At 34.5% G+C, this 18,213-nt stretch overlaps 1 protein-coding gene across 1 annotated transcript; it reads right to left on the reverse strand.

Moving 5' to 3' along the window:
- Positions 1–9,793: 9,793 nt before the first annotated feature.
- Positions 9,794–12,434, reverse strand: LOC134743739 (MYCBP-associated protein-like). The gene is made up of 2 exons (XM_063677372.1): positions 11,866–12,434; positions 9,794–11,045 (listed from the first exon to the last, which is right to left on the reverse strand). The coding sequence occupies exons 1-2, from the start codon at positions 12,363–12,365 to the stop codon at positions 9,800–9,802; spliced, it is 1,746 nt and encodes a 581-aa protein (XP_063533442.1). The 5' UTR covers positions 12,366–12,434; the 3' UTR covers positions 9,794–9,799.
- Between the last annotated feature and the right edge of the window lie 5,779 nt (positions 12,435–18,213).

Genomic DNA, 18,213 nt, shown 5'->3' on the forward strand with positions numbered 1-18,213 from the left:
CAATTTACGTTACATTGCTGACTACTAAGGTAAACTACATTCAAAAGTTTGATCAGATACCGCAATGTAATGAGAATTGCATGCAAGTTCTTGCTGGTACAAACCTCGCTTAAGATACGTCAAATATTACGTCTAGATATGATATTATGGATTAGATATGTCAAAGTCAAAAGTGACGTTTATGTTTTAAGAAACGACGTAATATTTGACGTATCTTAAAGTTCGAATCGGGCCGTAAGACTACTACGACAGAATGTGGTTATTGTGTTCCCGAAAATTATGGAATCTGAGGTTTTATAGCCTAACCTAACCTACCCACTTACGATCATACGACTGGTATATATTAGAAGCTGATATCGTGTTAAATGTAGTGTCCGCGCGCTAATTCCGTACATTCCTCAGCCGTGCACGGAATTCGCGCGCGGACAGTAGATACTCACTTGCATGTTACCGTTTATACCCACCATTCTTGTAATAAATTATTTGTTACAGAAACCGATGCGTTTTAAACAATTATTAAATTTTATAGCAGAAGCCATTAAAATCGTATGAATTATACTGCGACGTATAGTTTTCCAAATTACACAATAAAATAACGACGCCACATAGTTTTTTACTAATTACCATACAGGAAAGGCGCATACTTATAACGCGCGGGTTTTCCAGTGACTTCTTTTGTACAGATTAATAAAGGGGGGATCACCGCTATGAAACAAAAGACTAAATTTAATTTAATGAATTTCAGACCATCACCTCAGTGTGGCTACCACTTGTTTGGCTCTGACAAACGCTATCGAAAACGTAAGATACTTTCTACGCATCTCGCTCGTACCCGCATAATAATATTAGTGCGAGTTCGAGCGAGATGTATAGAAAGTAAATTACGCAGACGTTAGCGTATAATTATGTCAGTTTTGACACTTTCAGTGACTCAGTCATGGTAGGTACGGGCTAAGGAACATACTGGTCGAATATTACTTTGCAACTCATTTCTGCGGCAAAATACGTAAACAATGATAACTCATAGTCTACAACTAATAAGTAGCAGTATGAAACTTAAAGCAAAGCCGAACTTTCATCAGAATTTTCGCAATTAAGGTGGTTCGATTTTCATACAAAATTCAATCTGCTTTAATTAAGGCACTACACACTATTACTACACAAATATTTGCTCATTTATCTACTTTCGAATATTCGTTTGCGCTAAATTAATATAAAAACTTTGTTTCATACAGAAATCATACATAAATCAACGTAATTTTTTCATCAATTTTACGTATGTGTGTGTCACAAATGTCGTGTACAAATACGTTGCGTGCGGCGTTGCCACTCTATGACGTTGGCGACGTTGCCTGGCCGACCTGGCAAGATTTGCAGTGCCGTCATGTTTAGTGCATTTTTTGTTGACAGTGTTTGACAGTGTTGACACTGACACATAGGGTCATGTTTATTTTGACTTATCAATTTGTTTGTATAAATTGAAAATGTTAGCAACGTCTAAATCAAGTTACAAAAATCATCGGTGTTCTGGTCCGCGAAAATCCAGGAAAATTCACTCAAATGAAGCGGAATTCATGATGGTGAAGTTTCGTAAGGTACAATTTCACTCCTTTATTGTAGTACATTGTAATTTTCTCGTGCCGATCTTTTTAGAAAATAATTCTCACTTCTTCCGTAATGGTAGGATAATAAGCAGTGAACAATACCCATATAATGTAATTATTACTGTTTTGGTTGCCGAATAGTCAATGTGTCACTAACTCTAGGTTTTTTCAGGTATTGTGTAAAATAAAGAGGCAATCTTGGAAATTGAATGTTTTCCTTCATTAGCCAGGAAAAATCAGGACATCCTCACAGCAATAAAGTAAAATGAAACATTTCCTATGGTTGAAAATTATGGAATTTTGTATATGAATGAAAAACACAATTATTACTAGGTAAGTAAATGATAACTTTATTAGAATCCATATTGTTGCATCATCTTTCTTCCTATAACATTAGAGATTTTGTGCTATCATGATATTATTTTTCTTTCAGGTACAGGGACAACTACGGATAACAAATATGAAAAAATGTTATTTCATTTGTTGTGTGAATCCATCTACACCAACAAGACATTCACTGCTGGACATAGGCCTCCCCAGGGATCTCCACAACGACTGGTCTTGCAAGACCGGCCAAAATATCGAGAAATAAATAATATAAATAAACATGATAAATATCCCGTTTTCTATAATAGTTATAATTAGAAGGCCATGCAATGTTGTTACTCACTGTACCTACTTGAATCCAAAAAATAAAATAAAAAAAAAGTTTTAATTTTATTTTACAATTACTACTTTATTATTAGTACATTACGATACAAGTGCGAAAAGTAGGAAATTGGCAACGAGTGGCGATAAATTGAAACACGACCGAAGGAAGTGTTTTAATCGACACGAGTTGCGAATTACCTTTTCGCACGTGTATTGTACAACGGTTTACAGTACATAATTATGGCCCTTTACATTTTCGACATATGCACGTATTGTACTAATTACCGCACTAGGGCGGTAACGTATATGTAGCACCATATGTACTAAAAAGTATTTTACAGTACATATGGTGCAACTTTCTCGCCTTAGTGCGTAAAGAGCACTTTTCATGCATGTCGAAAGTTTAAAGGGCCATATGTACTGTAAAACGTTGTACGATACACGTGCGAATAGGTAATTCGCAACTCGTGTCGATTTAAAACACTCTGCGGTCGTGTTTTAATCTGTCGCCACTTGTTTCGAATTTTCTCTTTTCCGCACTTGTATCGTAAATAACTATTTCAAACTGCAAGGATACGATGATAGATCTCAATTCAATATAATTTTGCAACATTTGGCATTATTAGGTTATAAATTGTATGGAGATGAAATCTACCATCGTACCCTTCCAGTTTGAAAAATACTATAGAGGCTGGGCAGTAAGGATTGCTTTACTTGTAGAACTATATTTAGCGCTTTAAAAAAAACTGATACCTGACACTTACAAACCTGGACTTCCTTGGGCTAGTACTACTAAGAATCGTCAGTATTCTCCATCCTTTCTGAGTTGGAAGAACCCAAAAAGGTGAGATTTGTGAAAGTCAGGTTTTCAATATATGTGGCGTTTTCAACCAAACGGGTACCTACTTATTGTTATCATATTTCCATAAAGCTTCAAAATGAAATCAACCTAATCGACAACCGACAATGTGGTACCTTTTAGTTCAAAACGTCACATATTTATTAATAATACTGAATATCTGGGAGAAAAAGAAAACATAAGTAAAAACTCAAAAATGCTCGTTTTCCCAGAGATAAGACCTAGCTAGATCGAACCCCTTACAGCAAATTTCATCGAAATCGTTAGAGCCGTTTCCGATATCACTGAAATATATTTCGGTTATATCGGAATCGGACAAGAATTCGAAGATTGAAAGGTATAAGAAACATAAGATAACACAAAAAGGACAAAAAAAGTACCCCTGACGTACCAGTCTCGAACCCGAATCCTTTTGCACGTATTTCCACGAACATACCGCAGCGCCATTGCAGCATACTTACATTGCATGAAATTGTCTACTACAAGCATCACGGAAACACTGTTTGCATGTGTGAGTAATAGTAGGAAATAGCATGACAGAAACACTCTGTCGACTTTAAAAGTGTTTTTTGCACTAATGAAGTATTCAATGTTTATTATAATAGTTCAATATTTATGTAAAGAGTGCGCTAAACATACTTTTAAGTATACAGATACCAACACTATTCCACAAAAAAATTAAACCTGAAAATTTGCGAAAGTGACGCCATCTAGCGGGGTTTAAGCTTTGGGTAACCTAGTCGAACCACCTTAATATTAGTCATGATGGGTTTCACTATTATCAAATTTCTATATCAAGGTTCAATTGATAGAAAATAATAATTAGAAATCAAGGTTTCAAGTGATCTAAAGCCAGACAATACGTATCTAGACAATTGAAATTTAACAATAGGTAATGAAACAAAGAAGATCCTTATTAATTAGTATTTTTTAATACAGTTGCTCAAAAAGTGGTACTTTTTGTGGCTGCGTAGCGTGCGAGAAGCTCAATTTCTCAAACTAGTGCTTTTTACTTTTCTAGTTCCAAACTATACTTTCGAAATGCAGTTAAAATTGAATTTAGCGCGGAGCAGGTACCAGGGCCTCATGAGTTATGAGGAGGTGTCGTTGACCAACCCGCGCCGGGCCCGCGGCGGCCCCGGCCGGGGCGCGCACGAGTATGAAGGTATCGCGGGCTGCGGCAGCTCGCGTATTTTAGCTGTATAGGTACTTTTGGTTTTGGTTTGGTTTGGTGGTATGATTCTACTAATAATATATTAATTTATTATTTTTTCGCAATTGTATTAAAAAACGTCGTTTACAACACGTGTGAAATGTCTTTTCACACTAGTTGTAAAATGTACTATTTTACAATCGTGATAGAGTTAATAGAGAGATTTTCAGTCGAGGACCGTGTTTAGGCAACGAAGCTTGCTGAGTTGCCTAAGTAAGGTACGGGATTGCATGTTACCGTTTATCTAAAACAATAATGTACTGTGAGTTATCTAAAACAATACTGTTTTACTATAAAACCTAAATAATTCATGAAAATTTGTAAGTATCTCAGTAGACCATAAATGTAGTACAAAATACATAAACGCGCGACTATCTCATGAGCATATGAAATAGTTGCCCGTTTATGTCTTTTCTATGGGAGCGAGGCGGCACGTGATTGGTCATTTTTTATAGTTGACTACAGCGTAGCGAAATGAATATTATAGTTGAGTTGGGAGCCCATACATGAAAAGTACGCAATTATAGTTTGGTACACGAAATCTTAATACAACCATCACAGTCGACGAGCAGAAAAAGTATTTTTTTTTCAGTAAAAGAGACGTTTCCAAAAACAAAAGAAGGGTTAAATTATTAACCAAAAAGAGGACTGCAAAAAGTGATAAAAAGTGTGTTTAAAAATATAGAATATACATAGGAACTAGAAAATGATCAGACCGTCACATCTGTTGGCATAACTTATACCATGTGTGATGTCTTTAATTAAACTAATTGTACTTGCCTAGTTTAATATGATACAATATATTTTGTTGACTATGAAGCATTGTTTTAATTGAGAATTAAACATCTGTGGAATTAAACAACAATTAACTGGAGGCCGTTACCTAGGGTAGGTCGATAAGTGTATTAGTAGTTTGCTTTTTTAGGGTTCCGTAAAGGGTAAAAACGGGACCCTATTACTAAGACTCCGCTGTCCGTCTATCTATCCGTCTGTCCGTCTGTCTGTCTCCAGGCTGTATCTCATAAACCTTGATAGTTGAAATTTTCACAGATGATGTATTTCTGTTGCCGCTATAACAACAAGTACTAAACAGTACGGAACCCTCGGTGGGCGAGTCCGACTCGCACTTGTCCGGTTTTTAGGGTGCCGTACCCAGTGGGTAAAAACGGGACCCATTTTTAAGACTTCGCTGTCCGTCTGTTCGACTGTCACCAGGCTGTATCTCATGAACCGTGCGTGTCAGCGAATGAAACAACGCGCCAAAAGTATCTGCTGCACTGGAATACTTTTCGAAATATATATATATCTATACTTCGCATTCAAAGGTATCTTTAACAGTCTAAGGGCTAGTTGCACCAACCACAGTGTACAGACTGATCAAGTGATCAACGTCACGCAGCAGAGATCTATTAAACTTCCCATACAGTAAATAACATTTTGCGAACGCTTTAACGGTGACAGACGGTTTGGTGCAACCGAGCCTAATTATATTATTCTAAAGCCTAACCAGTAATATATGATCATTGTCAAGAGGGCGCTGTTGTCATTTCATGTCAGTACAGTAGGCCGAGCACGTGATTGACGCGAAAGTATCTCGCCGCGAGATAGACTACCCGTCTTTTGCTAACTGTATGAATTAAAGGGGGACGGGTAGTCTATGTCGCGGCGAGATACTCTCGCGGCAATCATGTGCTAGCCCGGCTGGACGGTATAGTATGGTAAAATTAGTTCCAATGAAATTCCGCAACACACATAGTGACACACATCTCTTTTTGTAGAGCTATTAGAGAATGGTAGATACTTTTGCCGCGTAGTCTGATCCGATACTTTTGATGCTGACTTTACATATCTACACGGCGAGGCTTTCAGCGCAAAACAAATAAACCTTAAGAATAACAGATTTGACCCCCATGTATGTTCAACGAAAATTAGGTTCCGAGTTTGGAACAATGCTGGTGCCGCAGTCTCAAAATATACATACAAATATACATAATATACTCGAAACATTATTGATTACTTCTCCTTCAAGACATGTTGAAATAATTTCATCTTATTCATTAAAATAAGATGGTGAAAATGCGGTATAAGTAACATAAGCTAAGTAAGAGTGAGCCAAGGCTGTATGGTTAATTGGATAGGCATGTAAAAACATGGAATTATTTTGTTTAGCCGTCTATTTATAATATTCATTCATTCGAAAGTATATAAGATAGATGTACGTATCGTATATTTAGATTTTATAGAATAGATGTACTCTACCAACGTACGTATTCTATAAGTCCCCGGCAAGCTCGGCCGAATTTCACCTTCTCATACAAACGGAGTTTCGTTCTCATTTTAAAACTGCCTACGTGTTGGATTGTAATGAAACTTTGCATATATAATGACATTAGGTATATCTAGTTCTGTAATTAGTTTATATAGATCTAGTATATAAAACAAACTAAATAGAGCAAAAACAAGTTTTGTATGGAAAATTTAAACTCGCTGTATTTTTAACTATGATATCTGAAGCTACATAAACTAATTACAGACCTAGATATCTAGGTATATACCTTATCCTATTGTTAGTACAAAAGTATCAGAGCAATCTAGATAGTCGTTTTAAAATGAGAGCGTAGGTAACTACGTTTGTATGGAGAACCGAGCTTGCCGGGGATTCATAAAACTGTATTATGTATGTAATTACATAATATAAACCTAATTAGGTTTTTCCTTATTCGTAGTTATCGAGTTTCAAATTTCTGCTATTTTATGCTAACAACACATTTTTGGCCTAGAAATTTTCATTTGTTTTTACAGTAGGCGGCAAATAATCTATCATATTTTTTCAGATACACTTGCATAATATACCTACTTTTAATAATTTCTCAAAAATGTCTCCAAAGATTTCGATGAAATTTACAATATAGGGGCATATGAAAGCGACAATTCGATTAAGGTAGGGTTCATTTTGAAAATAATTAGTTTGCCTGAGTTTTCACGGTAGCCCGGTGAGTAGGTACTAAATTGTAAAGTAATTATGCGATTTAATTTTAAATCAGAGGCTAACGAGGCAGAAAAATTGATCCATCTAGGTTTTGTTGTTGGTAAGATTCGATTTTGAGTGTTTTTTAAATAAGAAATACCATATTCACAAGTTTTATAACATAACATTGATTGGGGTGTGTGAAGTCCCCAATCCGCATTGTGGTTGCCCACGTTGCCACGTGCAGTGGGACGTAAGTATATATATGATCGTAGTGATGATACTATCATTGTTTACATGATATCTTATATAGTCTAATTTCGTGAATTTTAGAGCGAATGCCTGCAAAAAATAGCAGTATGATAGATTTTTTGCCGCTACTGTATATTATATAACTAATTTTCGTATCGTATGTCTTTAGTAAAGTATCTTAACGATTATATTCTCTCACGTATCTTGCATAAAACGAATGTAAATATAACTTACTGCGAGAGTGAGGGGTGGTTCTCTTTTAAAGTTAACTTAACACTAATCAAATTTGAACTTCAGCAGTTGGAGATACGCAAACATTAAAGAAGTACACAACCTTTTCGATAATTGAATAAGTAGGTACAGATGTAGGGCATATTGGTTGCCATCATATTTTCTCGGAAACGTTCGTATTTACATAGAGTAACTTATACTAGAGCGGTACTGTCTTAGTAAATTTTGTAACCCCAGTAAATTCACTGCCATCTGTCGACACACTTTAAAACTAAAAATAAATATTTATAAAAATACGATAAAATGTATTTAAATATGGATAAATGATTTTTTTATTTGCATTAATTATTTTTATATGATTTTGACCCATGTTCTTTCACTGGTATGCGTTAAAATTATAAATAACAAACGAAACAGTCAACGCCCTCTATACGAGTGTAGGCCAAAACTAGTGGCGCCATCTGATCGAAAATCAAATTTTCGTGATTTTCGAGGCACGTTTTTTCTTTAGACTGTATCCATCTATTACGGAGTTATATCTATCTTTGGTATTTGTCATGCTACTTCGGTCGACCTCAGTACTTTTTGTACCGAGACTGACTGAATTAGTAAGACACGTTCGTACGTTTTCGTGAAAATACGAAAGAAAATATGTATGCTTACATCTGTACCGCTCGTACTTCACTCGCCCAAGTGTCTGGTGAATTATCCACTCACCAAATGAATTTAGCTTTCATTTATTTTATCTATCATTTAGAGTAGGTACTTGGAACAACTCCAAGGAAAAATTGTTTTTAATACAGTTGCTTAAAAAGTGCTACATTACATAGCTGTTTAGTGTCCGTATAAAGTTGTTTTTTGCGAACTAGTGCTTTTTACTTTTTCAGCTTTTTATAATTTAATTCTGACCGTAATCGATACGTCCACACCAAAGAATTTGGATGTTCAAAAACTTTATATATTTTTTCAACACACTTGCTTAAAACGAGGTTTTTATTCCACCGATTTTTGGCTCATAATCCTAGGTATCAATTTTTTTTTCGCGATTCGGGGTTGGTCCCATAGTAAAAGTTGCTCAGTGTAATCCCAAAACCTCCCTGGCAACGGGTATGCACTTATGTTTTAGCCACCGTGTAGATATATGTATTATTTCTACTCAGAATCACGAGCCTTTTCCATTTTTACTGAGAAAAAAAGTGTCCCCATAATTTTTGGTCCGTTTGGTTACGGTTTTCAATACAACCTTCTATAACCGTAAAAACGGACAAAAAAAATTGTATGAAATTTTGGGGACACTATTTTTCACGTATTATGATTCTGACTAAAAATAATATAAACATTCCAAAATTTTAAATGCGTTGGGGGGGGGATTTCTATTTCCATGCAATTTTAAATAGAAATGCCCATATTATCATTGATGTAACTGTAAGTCATGTAACCAATATTTGTTTTATTGTGATTTTTTTGCTATATTCGAATATAACAGGAAATAAACCAAACATAATGAAGGAATTATAAAATCCACACATCTTTCATTAGCATATTTACGAGCAGCTATATTTGTAAATACGCCTTGGGCTTATCCTAAGTAACTGCAAGAAACTCATAGTATTTTTTTGTGTATATATTTAACGTATATAAAATCAAATTATAACTACATTATACACCTCAGTCATTAAAAACTGTTCAGTAGTATCAACGCTACGATGGAACAAACGTAGGTATATAATAAATTATTGAAAATCGATAGCCCTCCATGTGTCTGCGCAAAACAAGCCGCGATTCATAAAACGATTTAAATTCTTTAAAATTCATCATGGTATAATAAAATCAAGGTACTCTCTTCCGAGACTCGCGAACCACGTGACTGACACAAGCCTACGTCATCGTGCTGTTAAAAGGTTCACGATGACGTAGGCTTGTGTCAGTTACGTGGTTCGCGAGTCTCGGAAGAGAGTACCAGGCGGAGTATATTATTATATCATGAAATCATGAAAAATCATTATATTTTTTACAATAAATTATGTACGACAGAAATCGAATTCAATCCACCTGTCTAAATCTAAACTGCTAAGAATACCAGCACAGGCCTCCATAGTGTCGCCTATATGTTCGAACATTTTAATGTAATATAAATTGCGCATCATATCAATGTTTGGTTTATCTGCGTAGAGTGATTCTCTACTTGGAATACTCGTATATGTAGTATCTGGTGATTGCGCTTCTTCTGCTGGGTTATAAATGCGATCGTGCTCCGAATCAAATTTCTCTGCTAACTGACCCAATAACAGCATTACTGCACGATATTTGGATTTCAAAAGATCGTCGCCTTCATACCACGGTTTCAAGAAATCACTATGCGATTTCCGTAGTAATTCATAGTACTTCATTCTTTCGTCGAATTCCTTTTTTAACATCTGCTCTCTCCAACTTCGTATGGATAGATCCCATTCTTCATCTCCATTCATTTCCGCATAATAATCTTTCATTTTTGCTACCTCAGTTTGGTGATAGAAACAAACCGGATTCTTCATGATAAATATTTCAGCTTCTAGAAAATAATTCTTGTATAGATATATTTCGGGTTGTATAGCAGCTGCCCTCGATATAGCGTCATTTATTAATTGTAATGCATCAAATTGGATTGACTTAATGTCGATTTCCGAATTTAGTTGTGCAATTGCCATGCTGGTTGTCATGTAATCTTCTTTAGAATCTGCTAGTAAATTAATCACAAGTTTATCTGTAATAGTATCAAAGAAACAAATGTTGCATAAGCTTAATTCCCAATATTCTTTGTAAATACCAGGTTTTTCAGATACAAACGTGAAAAACACATATTTCTCTTGACCAGGTGTCAGTATGTCTTCATTTTTATTGAAAAAGAACATTTGCACTTCGTCTTCAGGTATAAAGGGAATCGGTTTTTTAAGTTTTTTCCAGCAGTATCTAATTGTGACAGTGCCGAGATTTTGAAGATATAATTTACTCCTACCAGCCCTGGTTACTGGGGTATTAAAGTAATATATCCAGGAAGTACAATTTTCGTGCCATGGCTCCTTTTGTTTTTGCTTTAAATCAGTCAAGTTCTGCTGGGGCCCTTCTTTAAGTAAAATTGTATTGTTTACTCTTAACGCGTATACGGCATGGAGATTATCACATGCAGGATTATTGTCAAGAGTTTCCGTTACGTCAGGTAATATTGGTTTCTTTTTTGGTGGTGGCGGTGGGTTGATACCTTTAACCATTAAAGTGCCCATTTCAGGTCTAAAACAAAATTATATATAACTTTGTTAATACGTAACGTGTAATATACGTTTAATAAAGCGATAACTGATGCCACCCTGGCCTTTCCAGGAAGATATTGGAAAGGCAAAGCAGCCATGAAAAGCAATGTACAGCCACCTGCAATAATAATAATATGTTACAGAACGAAGGCCGCAAAAATATCTGACACGATCTTATTTTGTAGACATAAGAACGTGTCACATATTTTTGCGGCCTTCTAAGTGCAACAGATTATTGCAGGTTATCTGTACATGTATGGCCAAATTAGGTAATTGTCATACGTTTATTTTTATTATTTTTTTATTATTATAAACTGATCGGCGATTGGCCCTAGTCACACCTGATGGAAAGTGAAGACAGGGCCTAAGATGGAGCTCACCGGTTCAGTAACAGCATATTCACTCTTGTTTTAAAGAGACCGAGATCATATTGATCAGGGAATACAGATGGCGGGAGCGCATTCCATTCCTTAGCCGTCCGTACCAAAAAGGAGGAGGCAAAACGTTTTGTCCGAACGAATGGAATGTGGACCACGAACGGGTGTATTCGCTCCCCGCGCCTGGATGTCCGATGATGGAAAGGGGAAGGTGGGATCAGGTCGTGCAGTTCCTGTGCGCACTCCCCGAAATGTATCCGATAGAACACCGATAGGCAAGCGACTCGACGGCGATGCTCAAGGCTCTGTATCCTTGACTTGACAGATGGGTCATCGCCAAAGAGTCTATGAGCCCGGCGCTCTATTGAGTCCGTACGTATATCTTATCGTACCGTATATTAGAAAAATATAAAATAAAGTTACCTGAATGGATCTATTTTCAAAATACTATTCTGCAATTCTTTTTCTCGCCTCTCTCTATACTGATGATATTCACTATCTAAATGTTCGCATTGTACTCGATGATGTATACCGGCGAAACCCAGTTCGGTAGCTTTAATGTGGGCAGGAACGTCAATATGCTCAATTTTTCGAGGACGACCCATTTCAGCTCGTGTTCTCTGGATCTCATAAGCTGGCTCGCAGTAACATCTTTGGTTCAGTCTTTGTGGTTGCTCCCACAAATTGTCCCTTACCCCAACTTTTTGTGGTATTTTAGCTTCTTCAAGAGCAATCTTTCTTTCTCTATCCGGTCGGACGTTTTCATATAAGTTCATAACTAAATCGGCAGGTGGCCGTCGTGTTTGTTTGGCCAATTTGGTTGTTTCTTCCTTTCTTATTGTTATCCATTTTTCCCATACCAGTAATTCATTATCGGGGTCAATCGGATATGTTTTTGGATGTTTCTTTTGATTGGGTATCATAATAATATGTTTTTGATGTATTTATAGATTTAACTAATTTGTTCTACACTACAACGGCTTATATTGATATTGTTGATATAATTTTGACAATTTAAATATCAAAGTGATTGAACCTTTTTATTCATTTATAAACTCTCTAATTGAAAATCTTACCACGTAGGTTTGAATATGACAAATAATTTGATCAGAGTATTGACTATTGACGCTTGCACAAGGTAAGTCCTATTAAACGCTGATGTAAAAAATAGTATTAAGAAACAAACGTGTAAGTATACGTATAAATAATGAGTATAATCTATTCTTTGGTATCTTGAATATATAAGATCTATGATCAGAAAATCCCATATCTATGGTATCTACCGATTTCAATAACTGTCAATAACGTCAAATTATTATAATGTAAACAAAACTTTTGAAATAAATTATGCATTTAAATTTTAGCCGTAAAATTTAAGAGTACTTTCATATAAATTTCCTGTCTCATCGTCGTTTAACGTATCAGTGATATCTAGACCTGTACCGCTGGCTATATTTTGACCCCTAGGTTATAAAAATATTAAAGTCAATTCTGTTTTCGCTTATGAATACTTTGTTAAGATGTAAATCTTACATTTTGTTTTGTGTCATATGTATAATTTGCTTTTCTAGTAATTTGTTATTTTGTGGTAATTATTTTTTATTTTGAATTATTTTGGAGAAAAAAATATTCGAGAGAAAACATGTAACTGTGTTGCATTTAGGATAGTGTTTTTAGTGTGAAAACATAGTTTGTGTCAATTACGTCCACTGCAATCTGATACTATGTCATAATATTCTAAATGACACAAAAAAAAATTAGAGTTAAAAAAAATTACTTAGGTCGAATGTAATCGTTTAAATAGGTCCATTAAATGATTTTGTGTCTTATTAAGGCATAGCTTCATAAGATATTTGATGATTTTGTTGTAACAGGCTGTCACCGTTACAAAAGAATATTAAAGATATTAGAGTTTACATCTTATTAATTTGAAATGCGGGATAAATAAGATGTATGAATTTGTGTCACTTGCATCCACTGCATAAACAAATATTACAAAAATATTATTTGCGTTCAAACGAAGCTAGCGGGCGGTCTGAATGGGCAACGGAGGCCGTGCAGGGTGGGGCCGCGGCGTGACCTTGCCGTACGCAACGCATGTTTACTTCGCCTGTGCGCCAAATTAACGCAACTTATTCAAAGAAGTTACGCAAACAACACAACAACAAGCAACAAGCAAGCAAAGAATGCGTCGAATTATCTTTTACCTATTTAAAACTTATAGATATTGTACAATGTCACCATTATGCAAAAGAACTGTAAGTACATGTTTGATTTGCGAGCGAGCTGGCAACATTGCGCAGGGAAATCTTAAAAATATCGCGTTTACGTGAACGCCACATACATTTGTGACAGTGATAGGGAAAAGGTACCACTAAAGTAAAATTTGGTTATTAATACCGTGACTTTCTTTCATTCTTTGATAAAAAAAATTGCTATTTATGCAACAAGTGCGGAAATCATCTTTACGCATGTGTATCATACAATGTTTTACTATGCATTGTGCAAGTAAATAAAAAAACATATCATGGCATATAAGTTTAATTATTAAAAGGAGTGTTTTAAATCGACACGAGTTGCGAATTACCTATTCGCACGTGTATCGTACGTTTTACAGTACATATGGCCCTTTAAACTTTTGACATATGCACGGTAAGTGCTCTTTTCCGCACTAGTGCGAGAAAGTAGCACCATATGAACTGTAAAAAAAATTGAAAACAAAAAGCACTAGTGCGGAAAAGCAGTACTTTCCGCACGATATGGCTCCGTAGGAAACGCACTTTTCGAGCACATGCATTGTAAAAAAAATATAGGACTGTATCTCCTAAACCATGCGTCGTAGCGCAAAAATAATAAAATTTACGTTCCCCTTTATGTAACCCAAACGTAATACATGAAAAATACAATGAAAAAAAGAAACAAAATCTTTATAGGGCTGTATTAGCTGTATCTCCTAAATCGTGCATCGTAGCGCAAAAATAATCAAATTTTCGCTCCCCTTTAAGAAGCCCCTAATTAAGATTTAAAAACGCAAAAAAGAAAATAAACGTTTCGGTCCCGTTTATGTAACCATTAATTTATATTAAAAAAAAACGCAATAAAAAAAAAACTTTTTAGGGCTGTATCTCCTAAACCGTCGTAGCGCAAAAATAATCAAATTTTCGTTGCCCTTTATGGAACCCCTAACTAATATACAAAAAACACAATGAAAAAAAGAACAAAAAAAATCTTTATAGGGCTGCATTTCCTAAATCGTGCATCGTAGCGCAAAAATAATAAATTTTTCGTTCCCCTTTAAGAAACCCTTAATTAAAACTTTAAAAAAAACCAGGAAAAAAACTTTATAGAGCTATTATAGCTATATATATAGATATAATATCTCCTAAACCGTGCGTGGTGGCGCAAAAATAATAAAAGTTTCGTTCCCCTTTATGCAACTCATAATTTATATTTAAAAAAAACGCAAAAAAAATAAAAAAAATCATTATAGGGCTGTATCTCTTAAACCATGCGTCGTAGCGCAAAAATAATAAAAATTTCGTTCCCCTTTATGAAACCCCAAAGTAATATACTAAAAACACAATGAAAAAAAAAGAAAAAAATAACAAAAAACTTTATAGGGCTGTATCTCCTACACCGTGCATCGTAGCGCAAAAATAATTAAAAAAAAAAGCCTTTAAGAAACCCCTAATTAAGATTGAAAAACGCAAAAAAGAAAAAGAGGAAAAAAATAATTTTAGGGCTGTATCTCCTAAACCGTGCGTCGTAGCGCAAAAATTATAAAATTTTCGTTCCCCTTTACGGAACCCCAAAGTAATATACAAAACACAATGAAAAAAAAAACAAAAAAAACTTTATAGGGCTGTATCTCCTAAACCGTCGTAGCGCAAAAATGATCAAATTTTCGTTCCCCTTTGTGGAACCCCAAACTAATTTGTATATTAGTTTGGGGTTCCACAATAAATCTTAATAAATAAACACAATGAAAAAAAAAACAAAAAAAATCTTTATAGGGCTGCATCTCCTAAATCGTGCATCGTAGCGCAAAAATAATCAATTTTTCGTTCCCCTTTAAGAAACCCTTAATTAATACTTAAAAAAAAAAAACAAAAAAAAACAGGATTTTTTTTTATAGAGCTTTATCTCCTAAACCGTGCGTGGTAGCGCAAAAATAACAAAATTTTCGTTCCCCTATACGGAACCCCAAAGTAATACACAAAAAACACAATGAAAAAAAAAACAACAAAAAAATCTTTATAGGGCTGCATCTCCTAAACCGTGCATCGTAGCAGAAAAATAATTAAATTTTCGTTCCCCTTAAGAAACCCTTAATTAAAACTTAAAAAAAAATCAGGAAAAAAACTATAGAGCTATTATACCTATAGCTATATATATAATATCTCCTAAACCGTGCGTGGTGGCGCAAAAATAATAAAATTTTCATTCCCCTTTATGCAACCCATAATTTATATTTAAAAAAAACGCAAAATTAAAAAAAAAAACATTATAGGGCTGTATCTCTTAAACCATGCGTCGTAGCGCAAAAATAATTAAAAAAAAAACCCTTTAAGAAACCCGTAATTAATACTTAAAAAAAAAACAAAAAAAAAGGAAAAAAACTTTATAGAGCTGTATCTCTTAAACCGTGCGTGGTACCGCAAAAACAATAAAATTTTCGTTCCCCTTTATGCAATCCATAATTTATATAAAAAAAAAACGCAAAATTTAAAAAAAAATCTTTATAGGGCTGTATCTCTTAAACCATGCGTCGTAGCGCAAAAATAATTGAAAAAACCCCTTTAAGAAACCCGTAATTAATACTTAAAAAAAAACCAAAAAAAAACCAGGAAAAAAACTTTATAGAGCTGTATCTCCTAAACCGTGCGTGGTACCGCAAAAACAATAAAATTTTCGTTCCCCTTTATGCAACCCATAATTTATATTTAAAAAAACGCAAAATTTAAAAAAAAAATCTTTATAGGGCTGTATCTCCTAAACCATGCGTCGTAGAGCAAAAATAATAAAATTTTCGTTCCCCTTTATGAAGCCCCAAAATAATATACAAAATAACAAGAAAAAAAAAGAAAAAATAATAACAAAAAAACTTTATAGGGCTGTATCTCCTAAACCGTGCATCGTAGCGCAAAAATAATCAATATCCGGTTCCCTTTAAGAAGCCCCTAATTAAGATTTAAAAACGCAAAAAAGAAAAAGAGAAAAAAAACATTTTAGGGCTGTATCTCCTAAACCGTATGTCGTAGCGCAAAAATAATAAAATTTTCGTTCCCTTTTATGAAACCTCAAAGTAATAACAAAAAACGCAATGACAAAAAAAAGAAAAAAAAACAACAAAAAAACTTTAGGGATGTATCTCCTAAACCGTGCATGGTAGCGAAAAATAATCAAATTTTCGTTCCTCTTAAGAAGCCCTTAATTAAGATTTAAAAACGTAAAAAAGAAAAAAAAAACTATATAGGGCTGTATCTCCTAAACCGTGCGTCGTAGCGCAAAAATAATCAACTTTTCGGTCCCCTTTATGTAACCATTAATTTATACAAAAAAAACGCAAAAAAAAGAGATTTTTTTTTATAGGGCTTGATCTCCTAAACCATGCGTCGTAGCGCAAAAATAATTAAATTTTCGTTCCCCTTTATGAAACCCCAAAGTAATATACAAAAAACACAATGTAAAAAAGAAAAATAGAAAAAAAAAACAATAAAAAAAACTTTATAGGGCTGTATCTCCTAAACCGTGCGTCGTAGCGCAAAAATAATCAAATTTTCTTTCCTCTTTATTCAACCCTTAATTTATATTTAAAAAAAAACGCTTTCACTAAACTGCTGTAACTCGGAAACTTAGAATCCATAAAGGGGACTTTACTAAATTATGACACATATTAAAGCTTGACCAGTAATATATGATCATTGTCAAGAGGGCGCTGTTCATTCTCATGTATAGGGTGACAGTTCAGTATAGTATGAAAAAATATTGTATTTAATTAACATCATCATTGTAATTAATGTTGCTTGCCACGCTTAAACATAACAAAAATCACAATAAATTGCGTCTTAAAATAAACTTAAAAAGTCTACTAAAAATCGAAACAAAAGTAATTTTTAAGTCGCTGATGTGACATTCTCAATCAAAAGGTAGGTACCACTTTGTCGTTTACCATAAAGACGAAATTTGATTATATCTTTATACAAATAACCTGTCAGAGAAAGTGGTACCTTTTGATTAGGAACGTCACAAATGTTGGTCAGTATGAGGAGTGCAGCCTACAGTTTATTTTTAATTATATTTATATACCTACTACGGTAAGATTAACAAGACAATGTAATTATGCCTCCGAATGAAATAAATACACTGTATCGCAAAACTAAGTGGCGAGACAGCTCATAATGCCATCTCTTTCACTCTTGGTTGGTCTTAACAAGGGTAAAGGATTATTAAGATCTCAGTCGCAAGCTGATATTGCGGCAAGTATAATAAGCACCCCACCCACGTAGGTACCCTTCCCCGCGCACGCCCTTCTTGCTCAATTGAGTTTTATTTTGCCAGATAGTAAAAAAACCGTGGATCAAAATGACCCAAATTATGAATGATGTCTCAATGTGGTATTATAATATTGTAGACGTAAACTTAATAATATGAATTTTTTTTTGTGGCAGATACAGGGTGTTAATTAGAAAAAAAATTTTTTTATATAAAAGCGGTGGATGAATTTGACACAGATTTGTTTGAATAACATATAACAATGTTCTGTAAAGT

This window comes from Cydia strobilella, chromosome 8 (assembly GCF_947568885.1).
Source record: "Cydia strobilella chromosome 8, ilCydStro3.1, whole genome shotgun sequence".
NCBI lineage: Eukaryota > Metazoa > Arthropoda > Insecta > Lepidoptera > Tortricidae > Cydia > Cydia strobilella.